This window comes from Hippocampus zosterae, chromosome 1 (genome assembly GCF_025434085.1).
Source record: "Hippocampus zosterae strain Florida chromosome 1, ASM2543408v3, whole genome shotgun sequence".
NCBI classification, from domain to species: Eukaryota; Metazoa; Chordata; class Actinopteri; order Syngnathiformes; family Syngnathidae; genus Hippocampus; species Hippocampus zosterae.
This window is the reverse complement of record NC_067451.1, coordinates 20,534,491-20,555,644: the sequence shown is the minus strand read 5'-3', so window position 1 is coordinate 20,555,644 and position 21,154 is coordinate 20,534,491. Positions and strand designations below refer to the sequence as shown.

Genomic DNA, 21,154 nt, shown 5'->3' with positions numbered 1-21,154 from the left:
TGAATTAACCTGTTTCTGTCTTCCGTTGTCGCCTCAGCGCCACATGATTTATTCACAGGGCTCTCACTGTGAACTTCCAAGGCAGGAAAAAAAAGGAAATGTTTTAGCAACATTTTAACAAGACATCATACATGTACTTTGTAACTAAATACTAAATGTCATACAATTAAAACGTTTCAAGGCTGAACATAGTTTCCATTCCATTTATCTTTACTTCTTGTCGACTTTTGCTGAAGTTAGAATAATACAATTGTAACCCGATAGGGACCCGACAGAAACGTCAGACATTTTTAGAGTTATGAGCTCCGAAACAAGCATCATCAGCTGGTGTCGTGAGACATAATCAAAGACTGCTAATCTGGCCTCACAACCACAACAAGAAAAGTTTGATGTGGTCTTTTTTGTTTTTCGCATCGTGTGAAATGGCGTTCGTGGCCCCACCATTTGTTGCTAGACATTGACCAAATAGTGTGACCAAGACTGGGCGGTGATTCACGATCAATATTATTGCAATCGACACATGGTCAATATTAATATACTGCAAAATGCCTTTGAAAAAATATTCAATGGAAACAAAAATCAGAATGCAAACACCGACTGCAACAATGTACTTGTTGTAGGCAGCGCACAGCTGCCTCCAAACAGCAAAAGCCAATAAACCAAAGAAGAAGCTCCCAGAAAGAGCACTCGCTGTGGGAGCTGTTTGCTGTACCTATGGAGACATGCTCCGAGACGAGCCCCCACATGGGTGCTGTCGTCCTGCATGTCCGCAAACCGTTTCCCTGCAGACTGGACTCATTTTTTGCTCCCGGCTCCCTTTGTCAGACTGTGCTCTTCATAGCAGTACGAGATGATCGATCTTAGTGTGACTCCTTGTGCGTCCACTCACACGGTCCAAGATACAGAATTAATTTCTAACTACATGTCTGATAACTTGACATTGCGACCATTGTGCACGCACGACAAAAATAATTTCTGAGCTCGGCATCCTGTACTGAGCAGCCAGTACAGAAGTGGTAATTTACACAAGAGCAATTTCATGTGTTTAAATCTTTCTAGGAAGGCTTCCACATGGTCCGTAAACTGAAACTCTCCATCATAAACATAGAGATGGGGGTAGTGGTAAGCTTAACAATACTACTGTACTACTTTTAATGATATTGCTTATCCATCGGGTGCCTTTATGGTATGCTTATTGGTACTTTTTGTGTTAAGAAAACCACCAAACAACAATATAAGATCATCATTTAAAATATGCAGCTAAAGTCATGAAGAAGAGCAAATGGAAAACATTTAGGATTCAAGCTGACCAAAGCAGACGTGCTCTGTGACATTATTTTCCATAACCAATGAAGTGATGATTCAGTACAAATCCCACATTGCATTTGTTGCACTTCAAAAGAACATCAAGATGAATTGGAGTTTGCTCACCATCTTTTATTAACAGTTATTTTCTTTTCACCGAGAATAACCTTCAGCCCAATGTTAATTATTTTAAGTAGACGCTGTAATGATCTAATCAACAACACTGGGCTATAATTGTTCATAGCGCCTGGGCCTTTAATGAGCTCCATCTCTCATCCCCTTAACCGATTGGCTGAAGCCCCCCAAGAAGCCAAAGGCAAGCATGTGCACCTGCAATCACACAAGGGCCCTTATTTATCAATTACTGCCTCATTAAGGTGAAAAATGAATTGGACACACTTGAAAGGAAAACCAAGTACACATAGACATCTAAAAGGAACAAAATGTGTGTGTGTGTGTATGTATGTGTGTATAACACAGAAAGATCAAAAGGCTTATAATTGTTTTGCAAATGTGGCTTCGCTGAGCCGCCTACTCTGTTGAACAAAGCACACAAACATGTGGACCTCCTCCAACGAAAACCATTGCATCTGTCTGTAATAAACCCATTTGTGTTGCAAAGGGACAGAATATATGACACGATTATATATTACACTGTGGGACGCTGTCATTGCATGTGAAACGAGACCGTATAAAACCTCACTTGAGTTGGAGATATTCTGCCAGTGAAGAAAAATGAGGTCACCTTACTGCAACAGACCACAGAAATGTAGTAATTAAGACAGAGACAAAGAGGAAGAAAAGAGCGTACAGTCCAGAGAATTGGGAAATGAAAATGATCCTCCCATTATGAGGATTAATAATCGTTACATGCTCCTGGCCCTTTTTTTTCCTTTTCTCTCCTGACTCAAATTAATCAGCAACGTTCCTGCAGTCCAGCCATCTTCTTGTTCAGTAGTTCCCAAATTTCCTTTATGTTTAGTTGCTAACTACAGATGAGATCCAGGCGTCAAAAGGTACAGACTGGAATCAAATGGCATATTATTTTTCTCCAACAACAATAAAACAGCCACTGTAGAAGACACAGAGAAGAAAGGACTGTGTAGAGCAGTGTTTTTCAAATCCTGTGATGTGGCACACAGGTGTGCCGTGGGAAATTATACATTATGTATGCCTGTGCAGTCAATCGCCTGGAAAAGTAATCATGTAGAACTCTTCCATACCGGTAGGGAGCAGCAGCAGCAGCTAGGAAATTGCCTTGTGCTTCGAGACAAGTGCAGTTTCCAACACGAGGCAATACAATGAAAGGTATCTTTAATTTAGGTTTACGTTTACTGGTGATGCAACGTCACCAATGTTCCCTCTCTAAGCTGCGCAACTGCACACTGGTCGCATACTCTCAGCGCACAAGAAAATCTATCCAGCGCAGTGAACACACTGCAAATGAATGAGATATGTAACTTTTTTTCTGTATCAATTTGCTGTGTAATTCAGTGAGTGACAGGTGTCCAGCCAATCATCCGATATGATGCAATGATGCTATACAGCCAATCATGGCATTGACAGTACTTGCGCTTGTTCTCTGCTCCATAACAATAAAAGTGCGGCGGCGATAAGTGACGCTGATGCTAATCCTTTGTCATGGCGAAACGATCAGGCAGTGAATGTGATACGTCGACTCCCCAAACCAAAATAAGAATGAACTGCGGTTCTTTTAAGTTGGAATGGCTGTCGGCGTATGTGCAAATAGAAGAACAAGCAGTGAAACTGGGTGAGATATTTTCTTTTTCAAGTGAAAAACGTCTGCTCTGCAAAACACACAAAAGTTGTAAGCAAATTTTCAGATGGAAAAATACGGACTAAATGCAAGCTGGACTACCTCAAGTGACACATTCAGCAGAAAAGTCATTATAATGATGTTGGATTTATACAAAGACTCAAGATGGGATCATGGATTGGTACAATATTGGGGGAGAGCGCTAACGACCCGGAGAAAAAGAACCGGCTGTCACACAGAAATAAAATCGGATTCTGTTAACGTTCTAATTGATTCAATTTTACTTGCTATTTAAACAAATGCACCAATTATTGCAATTTTGTTTGATTTGATTCCTGTTAAATGTGTTATAATATTCCGTTAATTTATTCATTAAAAAATTCTGAAAGTAACAATATAACACTTAATTGTTAAAATTCACATTTTCAGGTAGTATTGTGCCGCGGGATTTTTTCAATGAAAAAAAAAAAAACGTGCCTTGGCTCGAAAAAGAAAACACTGGTGTAGAGAACAATCAAAACCCCCTAAATGGGGATTTAAATTCATTCATTGCTTATTCGCAGTAGTATAAGCCTTGCACCCGCATGTAGCTATGTGAACTGAGCTGTTTATTATTACATACGATCACACCAGGCGTCTGATTACAGAGCAAGAGAGAGAGCAAACCACCCACAAAGCGCACAGGAAAATATTGTCTACCAAAGTCACACAAAGCAGTACAATGCTCCACATAGAAGCAACCTGCATGAAGTCGACAATTATATCAAAGAATGTTGTCGACCACCCGATGAAAAGCAGAGCCGTTTGCGTTTTTTATTTCCCAATTCTCACTCAGTTTAATGAGAAAGAACAAAACACATATTGCTAATAATGCGCTCGCTCCATCCTTGAATGAGTGGAAAACACCGGGAGACGATCTGTGAGTGAGTGTGCGTGTATAAAGTCAACAGCAGCAGCTTAATGAGATCAGGCATATTAATCTAATTTAAATGAAGAATTAAACCAACATAATACCACACATAACTTGCACGTTTAGAAAGTGCTTGATGACGGATTCTCTCTCGATGCGAAGAGAATAATTACACACAAACACTAGATAATGAATGCTCTGTGTCCCTGGGCAGTTTAAGTGGTGCTTGTCAATATTTTGCTCTTGTCGGTGGGGGGGGGGGGGGGGGGGGAGTTAGATTCGAGCAGAAATCTATATATCCTTGGCCCTTTTCCAACATTTTGTTATTGCAAAATGTTGAGCAAATGGCCACATCGTATGTGGTATGCAAGTCAAGGATTCTGTGCAGGCAGTGGACGTGACTGCCACCATCCCATCACTGCCCTGCCAAAAGGTTCAGAGTCCATAAGCCATAACCCCGCACTGAGCACAGTATTCCCCAGCATGCATGTTGTCGGCGTGGGTGCGTGTGCTGGTTGGCCGTTGATGGAAAGAACGAAGGGTCAGTAAAGGTGAGTGATGGCTTGGTGTAGTGTCTCTCTGCCTTGGCGGCATAATGAGGAAAGGGAGGCGCAAGAGCGGGAGAAAGGGCACCGAAGAAGGAATCAAGAGGAATGAAACTGGGTTCCCAAAGGTGAGGGATAAGGAGGTCGGGAAGAATGCAGCAGGCCATTTAAGTAAGACGAGGATCGAGGTGGGGTGAAGGTTCACTCTGCATAACTGGAGTTCTTTGCTTATAGGGCCACACAAACATGTACACAAATGGAGTGTGTGGGTAGAATTACATTTGCACTCAAAGCACATAATGCATAAAGATGTTTACACAATAGCTTCAATAAAAGACTCAGTCGTTTTCAAAGGCATACAGACCTTGTTCACATCTTGCCTGTTCCCACTAGACTTTTTTATGCCCTTTTCTATCTCACTAGTATTCAAATGTGGCACTACTGACATCGATATTCTCCAAGAAAAAAACATACTAATTGAATGCCGCCTGAACCCCAGACATATTTTATATAATTCTTGGGTTCAACAAAAGTTCCAATTTTCTGACCTCTTACTTCGTAGAATGCCAATGCCGTGCACACACGCACACAAACAGACATGTGGGAGCTTATGAAAAGGGTGCGGTGTCTTTACAGTCAGCTTCCAGAGAAAAGGTGATTAGACATATGGAATAGGCGGCTGTCTTGGCCTATACAAAATGGTAGTGGCGGTATATGTGTCATAGAAATGGGGAGTCGGGAGGGGGTGAAATTAAGGAGTGACAGTGGGATGTTACGATTTGCCAGAGAGGTGAATGAAGTTCTGACAGCTGCCAATGGTGACATTTTAACTGACATCAAGTGCCAGAATCAGTCACGTGTGCAGGTGTCCATTTTGTTATTCATGACACGTCCGTGTCATTGTGTAAGTGTGTGTGTGTGTGTGTGTGTGTGTAAGAGAGAGAGACTATATACGAAGGTCAGATTAATTCACACAAAAACACCCTCATGTATACACACTGCTTATGAGCTGATAGTGTCCTCATTATGATATGAATATGGAGGAGCTCGAGCAGAAGGCTAGGTGACACTGGGACAAGGTGATCCGATTGAGCAGGTGTGCTTGTGTGAGTGTCAGCTTTTTGTGCAGGACAGCAGGTGGCACGTCGAAGCGACCTTCTACTTATCTTGAATTTCACCTTCAGCCCAGAGTCCATCTTTCCTCTAAATCCCTGAAGTGCAAATTTATCTGATCTAGCACAAGTCATTGAGAGGAGGATCCCATTCGCATGCACGTGTAGGTGACTTTTACACAAACTAATGCGGGATATTGTTTTGACAGGGTGTTCAGGACAAATGTGTGTTGCGTCCTCTAGGCAGAGAAGAATCGTGAGATGAGATGGGAAATGAAAAGAGCGGCTGGTTCAGACTATTCTTACCTTTTGTAGCTGATGAAAGAAGAGGAGGAGGATTCAAATGGACACATTGTATGGGGGGGAGAGAAGAGAGAGGACAATGCGGGAGAAGTGAGCAGCAGAGAAAAACATTGATGTCGATGACACATGAATGATGACGGTAAGTAGGCAAAGCAGTCACACACTCACTCTTCGTCTGCGAGGAAAAGGCCAAGGTGAGTTTGGCAAAGAGCTCATTGTTTTCATATTTCTCCTCTTTGGCAGATATCCAAAAGCTGTTCTCCGAAAGGTCTTCGGGTCCAATCTAAAAGGAGAAATTGATGTTAAGACACTACTATGAGACAGACAGATGGCATGCCACATGGAAATAAAAATGTTTCAGAAACTAATCAAACTTAGTTCACAATAGTGTTTACGAGTGCACCTGCCAAGTTGTGAACTACAAACAGCGAGGCCATAAACAAAGAGACAAGGGCATTGTAGTAAAGGGAGGGGATGCTGGTATAGAGGAAGGGGGGCTGAAAAGAGGAGGAAGAAAGGGAACAAGCACTCATTTTAATCTGCACGCTGCCTGCACCACAAAGCAGCTTTTGCTTCAGAGCTTCACTTAGAAGTCTGAAGAAATAAAGAGGGATGCACTTTTTCTGCACCCCCACTGTTCTGCACTTTCTATTCTGGTCACAAGTTACAATTAACTTTGCATGTGGTTCCATCACTTTCTGAGTGTTCTCATTATGAAAAGAAGAGAGTGAAAGCACTGGTGGTAAATTGACAGATATCAGGCGTTTCATTATGGACGAAGCCTTAGGGAAAGGGCGTAGGAGGATGGAAAAGGCCGAATGTTGGGGAGAGAAAGTAATACGGGGATGCACAAAAGGATGATGAGCATAAAGATATCACAGAAAAGCGATGGGGCACACAAAAAGCAGGTTGAGCCTTAAAGAAAAAAAAAAGGTAATTTAAATTACAACAGAATACGGTCCTCTCTCACCACGATTTAATTATCTTTCGGTGGAGCAGTTACTAGAAGAAGGCTTATTAAAAAGCAATTTTCTGTGACATCCTCGTCAAACACTCTCCAGACTGCAAGGAGGAGAGAGAGAGGCAAGCTAAACATTGATGAAGTCTGCCGAAGCCATTAAACAGTAGCTTGAGGCTAAAGGAAGACAGAGGGCCATTTTGATGTTTTAACCATCACAGATGAGAGGGAGGCAGAGAGCATGAAGGATAGTCATGAGATAAAGGTAGGCAAGTATCTGTACATTCCAAACTCACTATTAAAACTAAGACTCAGAGATGCGTGCAACACCACACTGGGCTAATTAAAACTGTCAAACTTAACTCCAGAATATAATTTTCAATATACGAATAAAAAGTGGAACAGGTTGAACGACCCAGAAAGTAGTTCAACCAGAATTTCGTCAGATGTCGAAACCCAATTTTGGTTTCAGCCATCATCATGCTGTCGTTAATATTTGAAAGAATCGTCGACTTTGGAAAACTGCTTGTTGTGAAATGTGGCCAACAATTCATGTGTCACCCAAGCCTTCATCCGCAGACACACAGCAAGCTCTTCTTTGTCCTTCCAATCACCCCACCACTGACTTAACCATCCAATCACACTCAAGACACCTTCAAGGTCTCACAGGCAGTCAGAAATGTATACTCTTGCAACAATTCAAGTTACACATGCATGAGAATAACACACTCTAATAACTCCCTTTTTTAAAAGCCGATTTTCCTTTGTACGAGGGATTTCCCCATCATATTTTTTGCACCCGGAATAGAGTCCAAATAACTTAATGTTTGGTATCTGGTGATGACGAGTCCTGAGCCAATACCTCTGCAATGCAATAAATAAAAAGACCACATCTAAATTGTCGCAATGAACCAATATATATATATTTTTAAATGTACCTTTCCTTTTTTATGGCTCCAAATCAGTAGTGGTTCAAATCTGGTAAACTAAAATATGTTACTCTTGACTTAGAAATTAATAATATTTTTAAAAATATGTTCTTTTTCAGCTGATCCAATCATCTGAAAATCATATGATACGCCCTGATTTCCGATCATGGCGATCTGATATAGACAACCCTACTTTGTAACGGATTTTTTAGACAAGCCACTCCAAAGTATAAATCGCAATCTTTTAACTGTTATCATGGGCGTAATCAGAAATCTGTTAAAAATGTTATACTGTACTTCATTTCAGACTTTCAAGAAGGGATTTGGGGAAAGTGAGTGAGCAAACTTGTGTATCCGGCGAAAACGTGCACAGCGAGTTGACTGAAAAAAATATCAACAACATCATTGATTATTCCACTTTGATTGAACCATCATCATCTTAGGACTGATTACAAAGAAATTGGAAGTCACTCAACCCCTATTGCAGAATGCATCAAGAATCAGTTGTCTAACATTGAGTGAAACTTTTCTTTATACTTGTATCATGCTGTAATTTGGAATGCTTGGATGGCCTTAGTTTAATACTGGAATGTATGAATTCCCTTCATCTTTCCTATGGGTAGCTAAAATGCCATCAACCAGTTAACAAGTGAGTGTGTTCAACTTTCTAAGTTCCACTGCTTTCATTGCCCATTTTGATACCAGCAAAGGGTAGTTCGTATATATGACATTTTTTTTTAATTTTTAGAACACATTACTAAGATGTATTGTGAGTGTTGTCTTCATAAAATATATTAACTGTGATACAATTGTAATGTATAAATAACATAAATGAGTTCAATATAACCTTGCTCCAGTTGGCTCTCTTCAGTTGCACTTCAGGCTTGTACTCTTTCTTAGGCTGGAGGCCATGCGGCAATTGAATTACTGCAGGGTGTCCCCAGCCTCCCATGCCAGGCGGTGGAGGTGGAGGCATACCAGGACCTGGAGGTGGTGGAGGGATACCAGGACCACCTGGTGGCGGAGGCGGTGGGGGAGGTCCCATCCCAGGCAAGGGTGGAGGAGGTGACAGTCCTGGTGGTCCTGGCATGCCAGGCAGGGGTGGAGGTGGTGGAGGTCCTGGCATGCCTGGTAAGGGTGGCGGAGGTGGAGGGCCTGGCATCCCTGGTAAGGGCGGTGGAGGTGGAGGGCCTGGCATCCCTGGTAAGGGCGGCGGAGGAGGAGGTATGCCGATTTGAGGAGGTGGTGGCGTTGGTAGCAGGGTTGAATGGCCTGGCATGGGTGGGGGTGGGGGTGGTGGAGGCAAATCCCCAGTGCGGCCAGGGAGAGGAGGGGCAGGTGGCACACCAGGCATTGGCACAGGAACTGTAACAACTTTAGTCTTCGCCTCTTCCAGATCTTTGGATAGTGTTTCAATCTGAATGAAAGGAATTATGCACTAGAATGAATGCTATTTTCAAGACATCTTTTATGTTTAATAATCACTAGTCTGCTTTATAGTCCATTAAATCATATTTCTGCCATTTCCAAGCGATGTGCATGCCAAAAAAAGTGATTAGATTATGCAGAACAAAAGGAGGAAATGGAGTTGACATATAAAAGGATTAAAGTCTGGGCAGAGTAGTGTGTTGAGAGAGATGAGAGGAGAATGGAGGACAGGCATAGAAAACATAGCTGGGGATTAAATCCTCAAAAAATGTGTGAAGAGTTTATGAAAAAAAGCTGACAAACTACGACATGTTGATGCCAGGGCTTGTGCTCCCTGTTCGCCACACCGCCACTAACGAGTTGAAATAGGAAGTGACATGGTAAAAAGTTCCCATATATGCCACTCCGGCAATGGCCGTGGGTCAAAATTGCCTAACTACATTTAAGAACATTTTTATTCTGTTTAGCCACGTTGGCTAAGAGATTAAATGACACAGTGCCAAGCCGGAAACCCAATTAATAATAATGATAACATTAACAATAAGAGTCCTGATTGTCTAACTTGCTAACACTCCTAAATAAAATTTATACTATCTAATAATCCACTTTCAGAACGGTTGATAGTAGTGATGATTTAATGTGGATGGCGTGTGGTTCGGATTAACGACGGTTCAATTCAATTCAAGGAAGCATTTATGGAAGTTAAGATACTACGTTTATTCAGCGATGACAGAATGTGTTTATATGCAGCTTGATTAAAAGAGTTGTTTTATCAGACTTTGAAAAGATGACAGTAACAGACTTTAAGGGCCTCAGAGGCAAGCTTCTGTAATGAGGCAGCAGATGAAGAGTTGGGCGTCGCATCAAACAGAGGGATGGCTGAATACGAAGAAATCTTCGGTGGGCAGTGTCTCAAACAGAAAGAAGGGGAGCCATCTTAGTTTAAAAAGCCTGTTTGATGTTGATGCTTTGGACAACTCTGTGAGCATGTGCGAATGTTTGGGCTTTTGAGTGGCAAGAGGATGATCCTGGCTCTCAAAGCCTGGATGAATCTCATTTTGGAGATTGTGTAGTCTAAATAAAAAGGCTCACACAGGAAGAAATGTATGTGGTGGCGCATATAAGTCCAGCAGCAGATTGTTCTGGGTCATTGGAATGTTAGTGAGTTTGAGTTTGGGTATCACAGTGCAGCAGAGTCCAGCTGGTGTCGCAGCTTGGTACTGACAGCCAGGAAAAAAAAAGTTTTCAAACATTGTTCAGGAAAAAGTGCTATTTCTAAGTCTACCAATAGCTATAAAAGCCATGCCACACGTATTGTTTGTGTGGTTAATAATATACCCATGACGGCTGATTAAATCAGATGAATACGGTATGTAGAAGTAAATTTTGCCTTGTGCCTATCACCTGTAATGAATTGGATTTAGCTCCCTTCACAATATCCTATCGCGGCACCCCTGCTTTTAAAGAGAAACTAGTGACAGTGGAGTAAATCATTTAAAACCACAAGGACGCTCGACGATCAGGTGGATGTGCAAAGCTATTTGGCAGCAACAGCTCTTCAACAATATATTTGTCTGAGCTCAAAAAAAGTACCGATTCTTGCAGATTTTGCTGTACGCATGTCCAAAAATCAAACAACACAGATTTGAAATGTCATTGGAAATGCCAATAAACCTGAAATAACATGAGCAATATGCAACAGAACTTTAATTTAAGAGGTTTCACAAAACCACAGCCGTAAGACATTTAAAGGCTAAGTCAGGTAAAAAGTTTCATTAGGAGGAGGAGGAGCCACTCCTCTTCTCAGCTCAATGCAAATGCAGCATAGATACAGCATGAAAAAAAGCACGTGAGACACACTGGGCAAGGTGGTATTGGCTGGACAGGACCACCACTAAAATAGGTTTAACGCTGGACCCTGTCAAACCACAATTTTCAGTGGTCTAAGACAGGGGTCGGCAACCCAAAATGTTGAAAGAGCCATATAGGGCAAAAAAAAAACAAAAAAAACAAAAAAAAAAAGTCTGGAGCCGCCAAAAAAAACAAAAAAAAAACTTCCATAAAACTTTCAATGAAGGAAACACATGCTGTATGTATGTAGGAGACTGGAATGTCTCAGAATTGTTTGTTATTTATTCCTTTGTTGTGTGTTCACAAACGCCCCATAGAATTTATTTTGCGACATCCTCGTTTGATTTTCTGTTTTGGTGTCGTGCATTATTTTCACTTTTCTTAGTGTCATTGAAGTCATCATTAATTTCCGTTTTTCGGAGGCCGTCTTTAAACGCCTGCCTCTCGAGTCGAACGAGAGGAGAGAAGGCACGGAGTTGGACGCAGAAATGTCTGTGTTTGTCGAGACTGTTAAAAGCATAAATAAAGTGTACGTTTTAAAAAGCTCCACAGCTCTCCTTTTTTCTGAGATGCAACATGTATTTATGTCTGTATTAGCTTTATTAGCCTACTATCAAAATGACTACGTTTGCTACGATTACACGATGAGCCTTCATGATTAAATGTTTTTGGGGGTTTTTTTCCGTGCAGTGCATTCTGTAGAGCAGGGGTGCCCAACCTTTTTTGACCGAAGATCTACTTTTCGTTCAACCAACCTACCGCGATCGACCCGCACGTACACAACACACTTACAGACGCATTGCATACCTACTTTTCTCGAGATCTGACGCGGAGGCATGGGACGCACTTTTGCAGCGTTTTTGACCATCGTAGTTCACGTGCACCGTTTTTAGAATGCTTTTCACAGCCCTCCAGTTTCTCTTTGCCAGTGCCCTCCGTGAATTGTACATGAAAAAACGTTTTTTGCAACAGCCACCTGCCTTGCGCATCCCTCCCACATCTTTTTCCATTTCCAAACTTCATCAAGCTCCAGGGAGCCACTAGATGGCGCTAAGGGGCCTCATGCGGCTCTGGAGCCGCATGTTGCCGACCCCAGTCTAAGACAAACTTAAAACACTTTCAGTTATGTGAAATACTCCTGGTGTCGGACTGCCTCATTTAGCACAGGGGTTCCACAGCTCTCCGCCATAAATAAAAATCTGTGAAGGAGATTATTTATGCAGCATATATTTTAAAGCTTTATGCATACTACCTATACAAGATATTTTGATCCATTTGTGGTCACCATCCTCATGTTCTAGAATAGACTGTCGGATCTGTGACTGAATGTGTGCGGCATTAAAGCCATCATGTACCTGCAGTTGCAAAGTGCTTAGCTGTTGCTGCAGACCCTGGTTCTCTTTTTCCCGCTCATGCTTGGAGGAGGCCAGTTGCTCTTTTTCTTGGCTCAGCTCCTGCAACTTCTGTTCATAGTCGCCCTCGAGTTTCTTCATCTCCACCTGCAACTCGTGGCGTGCGGTCAACTCTGCATCCAGCTAATGCACATAGGGAAATGGAATAATAGGGTCAGTCTTAAGACCTTACGTGATGGCATAAATGGGTACTACCACAAATGGTCTTGAGTGCTGCAGTTAGTTCGATCCCCACTCACATTAACTTCTGAGACTTGAGCAGAAAAATGTAAGGGGATAGAATGAGAAAAATATTACAGTTTTAACTGTCAATATTGTCAACATTAAAGAATCAGTGTGTATTAAGTATAACTTCGAAGAGGCTTTGCCAATACAGAAATACACAAATAAATAAGCAGACTTAGCTGTTGACTTTGCAGGCAGCAGATTCTTTACGCTGGCTGTCAGCTTCCTAACAGCCTCATCCCTAATTCCTGCCAAAGAACGTGTGCAATTACCCCATCACACACATCTAGAGCTAATATGTGTGGGTGGCCAATGACAAAAAAATGTTTGCGATGTGTGCGTGTTAATTTTTGCAGTGTATTGATATGATCCAGTGTGTGACAGTCAGGGCTAGTTTCAGCTCCCTCTGCAATTATCCTGTCACTGGGACGGAAACAGAACAGCAGCACACTGCAATTGAAGCATTTAGTCCCTTATGCGAGAGTGTGTGTGATGCTAGTCTTTAGGTGTATTTTTGTGTCTCATAGCTGTCAAGCGTGCGTGCATGTACGCGCACACACTCATTCTTTTCATCATCTTCCGTTCCTCCTCTTTTTTTCCCCTCATTTGTCAGTCAAATACTGGCCACACAGAATGTTGTTAAATCTGGCGACATAATATTGGTGAAGGAGAAATCTATTATCTTTTGGGCCTTTAGGATTATAAAGGCTTGTAGGCAAAGCAAATTCATGTGTGTGCATTGTACCTTCTTCTCAAGCTCAATCGCCTTGGCTTCACTGGTTTCCACCTTTGTTTGGTCGACCATGTTGTCTGTATACCAACAGAATGAATGAAGAAAAAAGGGGGGTGAGTTACACAAACTACAGTATAGACACAATAGGTGCTAATTTGCCGACGAGTGAGCGGTAAGTTAACAATTATAAAACAGACAATGTCTGTAGGCAAGATTGGTAAGATTGCTATAAGGTAACCTAAACTGACATAATGTACATGGATAAGTCTGAGTAATAATCGATTTGAAAAAGAAAAAAAAAAGTGAAAAGGACTCTGGGTCACTCGTAGGGTCCTCTGACAGTGTAATTACAGGGTCGACAGGTGGTTCAGTGCTCAAGGACTTATTGAACATGTGCAGTAAAAGGGCGAATTAACATGAAGATTAATGCCCCAGAGACTGGATCAGAGACAGCTGGATGAAACAGAGTAATGACAGGACACACTTTAAGAACTACAAATAGAGAAGAAAATTATATAAATGCACACCAAGTGAAGCATACAGAATGGGGAGTACATAATGTGAAAGCTTTTCTGCAATGACAGAATGGCTGGTGGGTAAAAAGAAACCATTCAAGTCAATTCGGTGCAAGTAAGACAGAGCAAAATGAGAAACATATTTTGTCAGAATAGCCCCAAAAATATGGGAACCCACGAGCAGCATTTGTGTCATCCGTTTTTATATGATTATTGGACATATAATGGGGGAGGGATTTTTCTGTCATGGTGGCAAGGCTAAATGGGACAAACTTCGAACAGAGAGCATGAAGAGAGATGGAATGTAAGGAGGTGGAGGGGAGAACTGTGCTGAGTTTCCGAGTTCAAAGAAAAACACTAAATAATGCATGTGGGGCAGAATTGGTCTGCTTTCCACTGATAATAACTGTAGCAGCCTTTAAGGGGGCCAGAAAGGCTGTGTGTGTGTGCACGCATTTAGACGTAATTAGAGCCTCCTCCTGTGAACAACTGAGACCTGCTCATAAAGGACTATTGAACTCTGGAGACATTGCCTGCTTCACTGCCACGCTCATTTTGTTGATTATGATGTTTTGTTTTTTTCTTGACCGCACATTAACGACCCAGCTACGTACAGACTGAAGGTTACACAAAATTTAGATTTTTGTGTAAAATTCAATTGATTAGGGTATTTGTTCATATGATAAAGTCTGTCTGTCTGTTGTGTGAGTCAAATGTGCCCCCAACGTGACCTGCATGCATAGAGGCAGTGTTGACATTACTCACAACGTAGTGTTTATGGAAGTAAATATGGTCCAATGTGTAGATTCTAATCTTTCCATCATTTCATATCGACAGAGGAGGGATGTGGGAGGAGGTGGAAATATTTAAGGTGGAAAGACCAAAGGCTTTTCTAACTCATTTCATGAAGATATGTAGTAAAGATGACATTACATCATTGCCACGTATAATAAATGAACCGTCTGCATGGCTGAATTACTTCGATCACCACTAACGTCCACTTTATAGTTTATGTTTTATTGCGACTGTCCATTCAGACTGAGGTTGCAAAAAACTCAGATATATTCTACCTATGACCCAGTTCGGATTTAGGGAAATGATTTTTTTTTCATTTATAACTTCTAATTTAATAAATATGCCAATTACACACTCATTCAATGCTGCTATGACACTCCCGTGTTTTTAGTTAAATATGGGCAATTATAAAAATGAGGAGCGCAGTATATTTGGGTTAGCATGGGTGCTTCACAGTCCTGAGGTTTTGGCTGTCCAGCGAGTGAGTTCATATGCTCTGCCTGTGCTTGTGTGTGTGTGTGTGTGTTTTCTCCGGAAACTGTGAATTCATTGCGCACTCCAAAAACATATCTGTTAGCGTAACAGAAAATATAAAATTGTCCATATGCGTGGATGTGATTGGCTGTTACTCTATAGGTGAAGTGCAATTGGCTGGCAACCATTTCCGGATATTACCCGCCTCTCAAAGTGAGCTGGATCAGGCTGCAGTGCACCAAAGTGCCTCAAGAGGACAATTATGATTTGTAGTTTAAATATTTCAATGTATAATTTTGACACCGCACCATATTATTGACTGTGCTGAATTAGTAAAGAGGAAATGACAAACATGAATCAGCTTGGCAGTTTCCCGAACAGACATCAAAAAGTATGTGCCACTCAATGTTATTCTATATTGTTTTGTCTTATGTGTATGGAGTTACACTGAATGAGTGGTACAGGCCGCGATTACATTCTGTAGGGCGCAACCCTGTGGTATGCCCGAGTTGCTAAATGTTTCATTCAGAGACACAAAGGTTGTCTTGAGCAAATCAGCCTTGCATTCAACATGGATGAGGTTGCTGCACATTTTAATTTCTTTCACATATGACAATGCAAGTGATTAATGCAAAAATGTTTCATCACCATCAAAATAATATCCCAAATAAATGTCGTTGAGAGAAGCACATGTTTTGTGGCGCATTTTCTCACAACTCACCAATTAAGCCTTCAATGTTGAGCCTGATGTTGCGGCACTTAAAGTCCGGGTCTGCTCCATTCCTGTGAAGCACGATCTGAGCAATACACTCATCTATTAACTTGTAGTACTGAGGCCTGAGGGAAAAGAGTGACAGATTGACAAATAAACAATTAGGAGAAACAGAAAGACACTAACATGGGAGGGGCAGACAAGTGTCTAGAAGCGGGGTATGAGTTTGCTATGTCTCATGACAATTAATGCAATTTATGGTTTTCATAAACCCACGATGGCCTAGTTTACACACAATGGTGGTAGGAGCAAGTACAAAGGCGTATACTGTGTCTTTTATTTTTGTCTTCTACCGGGATTTGAAGTGTGCTACGACATGTCAGTTTCACTTTCTTTTTTTTTACTTTTTGACTGTGTGTGTGTGTGTGTGTGTGTGTGTTGATACAGAAGCATGGCACTGTGACTCATCAACTCAGCTCAACCTCAAAACATTTTAGAAGGGTCTTATTCCTTGACCACCTTACATGCAGGTTATTTACTCCTTCTGCCTACATTGCTTACCTTTCTTTACCATGTTTTTGCAAGGCATATTCTCCACTCAATCACCAGACTTCAACAGAAGTGTGTGTGTATGTGTGTGTTTTCAGCTAAACAAAAATTTAAGCGTGGAGCGAGAGAGACACCTAGTGTCATTTTTTTGAAAACCGTAGTTGGAATCAGAATCACACTCAGATGACATCTGTACCTGCATTCTTCCCCAAGGTACCGCCTTAAAGTGTACTTTCACTTTACCTGCACTGTTTTCATCAATGTAAGTAATTATGTTTCCCACAAACTCACACTACGGCCTGCCTCACCCGTGCCTTAATCCCAATCTTTTGAAAATCATATCTTAATCTACCTGTACAGTATTACATTCCACTGAGCCACCTGGATGTAACGATTTGAATTACAGTATTTCATTGTCCGTGTTGGTAAATAACAATAAAAAAAACATTAAATGAACACAACATTGTCAATCCTTCCATTATCTGAACTGCTTTATCCTCAATAGGGTTGTGGATGTGCTGGAGCCTATTCAAGCCGTTTTTGGGCAGTTGGCGGGATAGACCCTGAACTGTTTGCCACCCATGCACAATCCGAGTGTTCAATGAACCTACCGTGCATGTTTTCGGAATGTGAGAGGAAACCGGAGAACCTGGAGAAAACTCACACAGGCACGGGGAAACATGCAAACTCCAGACAGGAAGGTATGGTGACTGGTTGACGAGGAAGGGAATCAAACCTGAACCTCTGCACTTTTGTGGTGAACACACTAACCAGTCAACCATCATCCCGCACAACAACATAGTTGAATGTAAAAATGTGAAGAGCTGCCTAACTTTGTGTCCATGGTCGTTTTTGGTGTTGCTAGAGAACAATATAGTTCTTCCATTCATGCTAACATATGTTCACAGATGCACCACACAACGTAATATAAAGCTCCATCCGCTGTGTCAATCAATAATGATATCTTGCTTTCCTCTACATTTGTATAGCTACGGCTCCAAAAGAAACAGAGAGATGAATTAGCCTTTTGCTGGAGATAAGGGTTGATGGGAACTCATTTCTATTAAAATCGAACTGGTATGTAATTTCAGACATTTACAAGTGTGAGCGAGAGAGAGAGACAGCGTGTCATTGCCAATAAGTTTGTATAAATATATTTAATATGTATGAATGAATGTGGAATGAGTCACTGAACTGCAAGCCATCAAACTATTTACTCTTTGAATTCTCATCATTATTAACACACTGAAAACTTTCATAGCTATTTTATTGCATTCATTTTGATGAGCCAGTGAAGGGTATAAAGATTTTATACTATTTTGGAAGAAGAATAGAATATTGCAAACTTGCGGCTTACTGCCCCTTTTACCCACATGAGTGTTGTCTGATTCGTGTATGTAATTCATGCAGCATTTTAAAAAATAATGTCATGAACACTTGTAAACTACTAACAAATATGTGAAACTCATGGGAAATTGTTTCAATTTATTTAAAAATGAATTAAAAAAAAGAATTGGTCCGGTTGCCATTTTGAATAACAAAAGCAAAAAAATAAAAAAGAAAGACGGATCCCGAGTTAAAGAACAGCAATATAACACAAAAATATGTAGCCACAGGTGGTTGGGAGATGCATCGATTATTATCTGGTGGTTCTTTCTGCTTTTCACAGCAACCAAACTCAGATCAATACCACATAACACGATTCAAAGATTCATACTGGACCTCTTGATAGGAACTGTAATTAATAAATTAATAAGTAAGAGCTACTTACTCAAAATAAAATTTCAAAACTCAGACTCTTGCTTAAAAACCGTGAAAAGTGGTTAGGATTGCACAACTGTCCGTGTTTTATGTTATGTATTGTGTTTATTATTTTGTGTTGTTTATTATTTTACTTCATGTTAACTGTTTTGTTAAGCGCTTTGTTACAGTTGCAGCTGTTGTGAAAGCGCTATGTAAATCAGGTTGTACTGTATAGTATTATAAAAAATACAAACACTAAATCACAGCTTTGATATGCAGATGTTTCCTTCAAGAAAAAAATGCATTGATACGCTGATTGTGAAGTGTGTGTATACGTGCGCACTACCTGGCCAAATAATCATTGCGGATCAGCAGGAGGTGCTGCATCAGGGAGAGGAAGTTGCTTTCAGCTTTGGAGTCCTTCACCGTGTTGACCAGAATGTCAAACACTTCCCTCACATCAGTAAAACAAATTCAGTTAAGGCAAAATGTCCATATAGTCACGTGAGGCGCTCAATTTGCAAGTGGATCTATTTGCACCCAAATTGCTATGATAAGTAAACACAAGCATTTGTCCAATCTGTCATCCCAAAAATATTTAGACTCTCCATTGCGTTTACATTTATATACCATATGTGGTTGTCTGTTTATGGTGTGTAACATAAAATATACAGCAGGATTTAAGGTTAATTTCCAATTCAGGTATTCAGTCCAATAAGGAACAACTAAAATTTGGGGGGCGGTGGGGGGGGGGGGGGGGGGGCAGATTTCATTGCGACTATAATGTGGACTTTTGAGACACCTGGTGTTGAAAACTGTAACTGCAAGTTGTATAAAAAGCCCTTTAAACTCCGGAATTTTTTGAGAAAATGTGTCAAAAGCCTATTCAACAATACTGATATAATGGCACAGAATTTGAAATATTTTTGTGGACAAAATGATGTGACACACACTGAATTCTTTAATCCATGTACAATTTATTTTGCTTAAACTTTGCTGCTTGCAGCAGCGTTCCTAACATGTTCAGAAATGATGAATCAACTTAAACTGAAGGCGATACTGTGGCCTTAATTTTTTTTTTTCTGTAAATATAAACTATGCAGAGTGGCACTGATACTATGAAACTATCCAAAAATACCAAAAGAAATACTTGAAATGTGCTGTTCTTCAGAAAACTAATATAAACACTTGCGTTGGTTTTGACTTTTGTTTTTATTTACTTTGTCAAAACGTTTTCTTTTCCTTCGCACGTACGCATACCGGTAATTTAGAATAGTAGATTGATCTACACAATCAAAATGTGCGAAGCACCTGGGAGGAAAAAATCTGAATGAGGAGGAACTTTTTTTTTTGTTAATTACTACAAATTAGAATATTGTAATGAACTCAATTTTGCGTTTTATTGTTATGTGTTGCCGTTGAGGGCCTGTGGAAAATATGTCATGGTCACAGTGGTCTGATTTCGCAGCTCATGAATGCAACATGCAACCATGTGTTCACTTCCTGTTTTGATGGCAACCACTGGCATATAATAACTTTGTTTTGGTTGTTAACAAACCTGAGCTCACTGACACATGCCTCTGTAATCCATAGTAGACACAAAAATAATGTTGGCGGACGTTACATCAAACACACACATATGTGTGTGCTAACTCCAGTTAGCTTACAGACACATGTCAGAACTGAAATCAGCCATCAGCCAAAGCTTGCTTCCATTTTAGATGATCGAGCATCACTGACTAATGCCTCCGTAATCCACAGTAGATGCAGCAGTATGTTAGCATTCAACAGGACATCGTGTTTCATCAAACACATGCGGTAGGCCTGTGTGTGTTAATGTTAGCCTTCAATCAAGACCGTCTGTATCTCAGAAATGAAATTAGGCTTCAGACAGAACGTGCTTCCTTTTGAGACGCTTGTTCATCACCGCCGTGCTGCTATGAAAGGCAGGTTTGCATCGTATCAAGTACTTTGTGTGATGTGCACCCTAACTTTCGGATTCTGCTGCTAACATAGGCCAAGTCATGAAATTGCATTGTCCACAATGCTTCCGTTTACATCACAGATGACCCAGATTACCATCACTGCACATGTGAATCACAGAAACGCATCCAGCCAGCGGGAGAAGCGGGAGACGAGCCAGTTTGGCCAGAAAAACAAAGTGGCAAACAAATAAATACATAAACAACTCGCCAACTAAAATTTATCGTCTACAATATTCATCGTTAACGTTGTCGTGACTAGTCGGCTAATTGTGGCAGCCCTACTCTGCATCTTTGAGCACAGTGTTCATTTGAAATGACTCAGAGACAGGTAATCTTGAGAGCAGGCAAAGTGATTTTGTACAATTTCAAACTAAAAAACATTATGGACAGTATAATTACCACATGCATTAAATTATCTTCTTTTGTTGGTAAGGTCTGACACCATTTCAACCAAAAAGGATATTCCATCTCAATGCGGATGTCATCGAGGCGCGATTTAAGGTCCTCCGAGTCATCTTCGGCCTGCTCATCAAAGACTGTCAGTTGCACCCTGAGCTCTTCGTTTTCTATTGTCCTCACCTCCTGTAAAGACAGAAATGGAAGTTAACTCAATCAGTTTCAACATTTCAACATTTGTTTACCACAACATATGAACTTTTAACTTGGGCAGCATCAGTAAAGCCATGCAAATGTGAATGTTAAAAATGTATTGTATTTTCTCTACCTTAAGGCAGTCTCTCAGTCCTAATCTTAGAAGTTCAGAGCGAATATGGATCCTGAAGTCCAACTCCTCTCCCCGACTGATCAATGCATTGATTAGCTGCATGCATCCACCCTGAAAAGGAAAAAAATGGTGAGATAAACCATTGATAACCATTTCAAAAACACACAAA

General features: G+C 40.9%; 1 protein-coding gene and 1 long non-coding RNA gene across 2 annotated transcripts in view; both read right to left on the bottom strand.

The window, feature by feature from the left end:
• Positions 1-317: 317 nt before the first annotated feature.
• LOC127603981 (uncharacterized) lies at positions 318-8,824 on the bottom strand. Its single transcript, XR_007963168.1, has 3 exons — positions 8,687-8,824; positions 6,121-6,235; positions 318-5,964 (listed from the first exon to the last, which is right to left on the bottom strand). It is a non-coding gene; the product is annotated as an uncharacterized LOC127603981 (long non-coding RNA).
• LOC127597872 (protein diaphanous homolog 1) overlaps positions 8,825-21,154 on the bottom strand; it is a gene marked incomplete at its 3' end in the record, with an annotated part of 31,939 nt that continues 19,609 nt past the window's right edge. Inside the window, exons 10-16 of the mRNA XM_052061261.1 lie at positions 20,986-21,096; positions 20,725-20,843; positions 18,623-18,739; positions 15,994-16,109; positions 13,501-13,565; positions 12,474-12,653; positions 8,825-9,256 (exon numbers count right to left, since the gene is read on the bottom strand). Coding sequence (XP_051917221.1) covers positions 8,825-9,256; positions 12,474-12,653; positions 13,501-13,565; positions 15,994-16,109; positions 18,623-18,739; positions 20,725-20,843; positions 20,986-21,096 — 1,140 coding nt within the window. The remainder of the gene's footprint in view (positions 9,257-12,473; positions 12,654-13,500; positions 13,566-15,993; positions 16,110-18,622; positions 18,740-20,724; positions 20,844-20,985; positions 21,097-21,154) is intronic.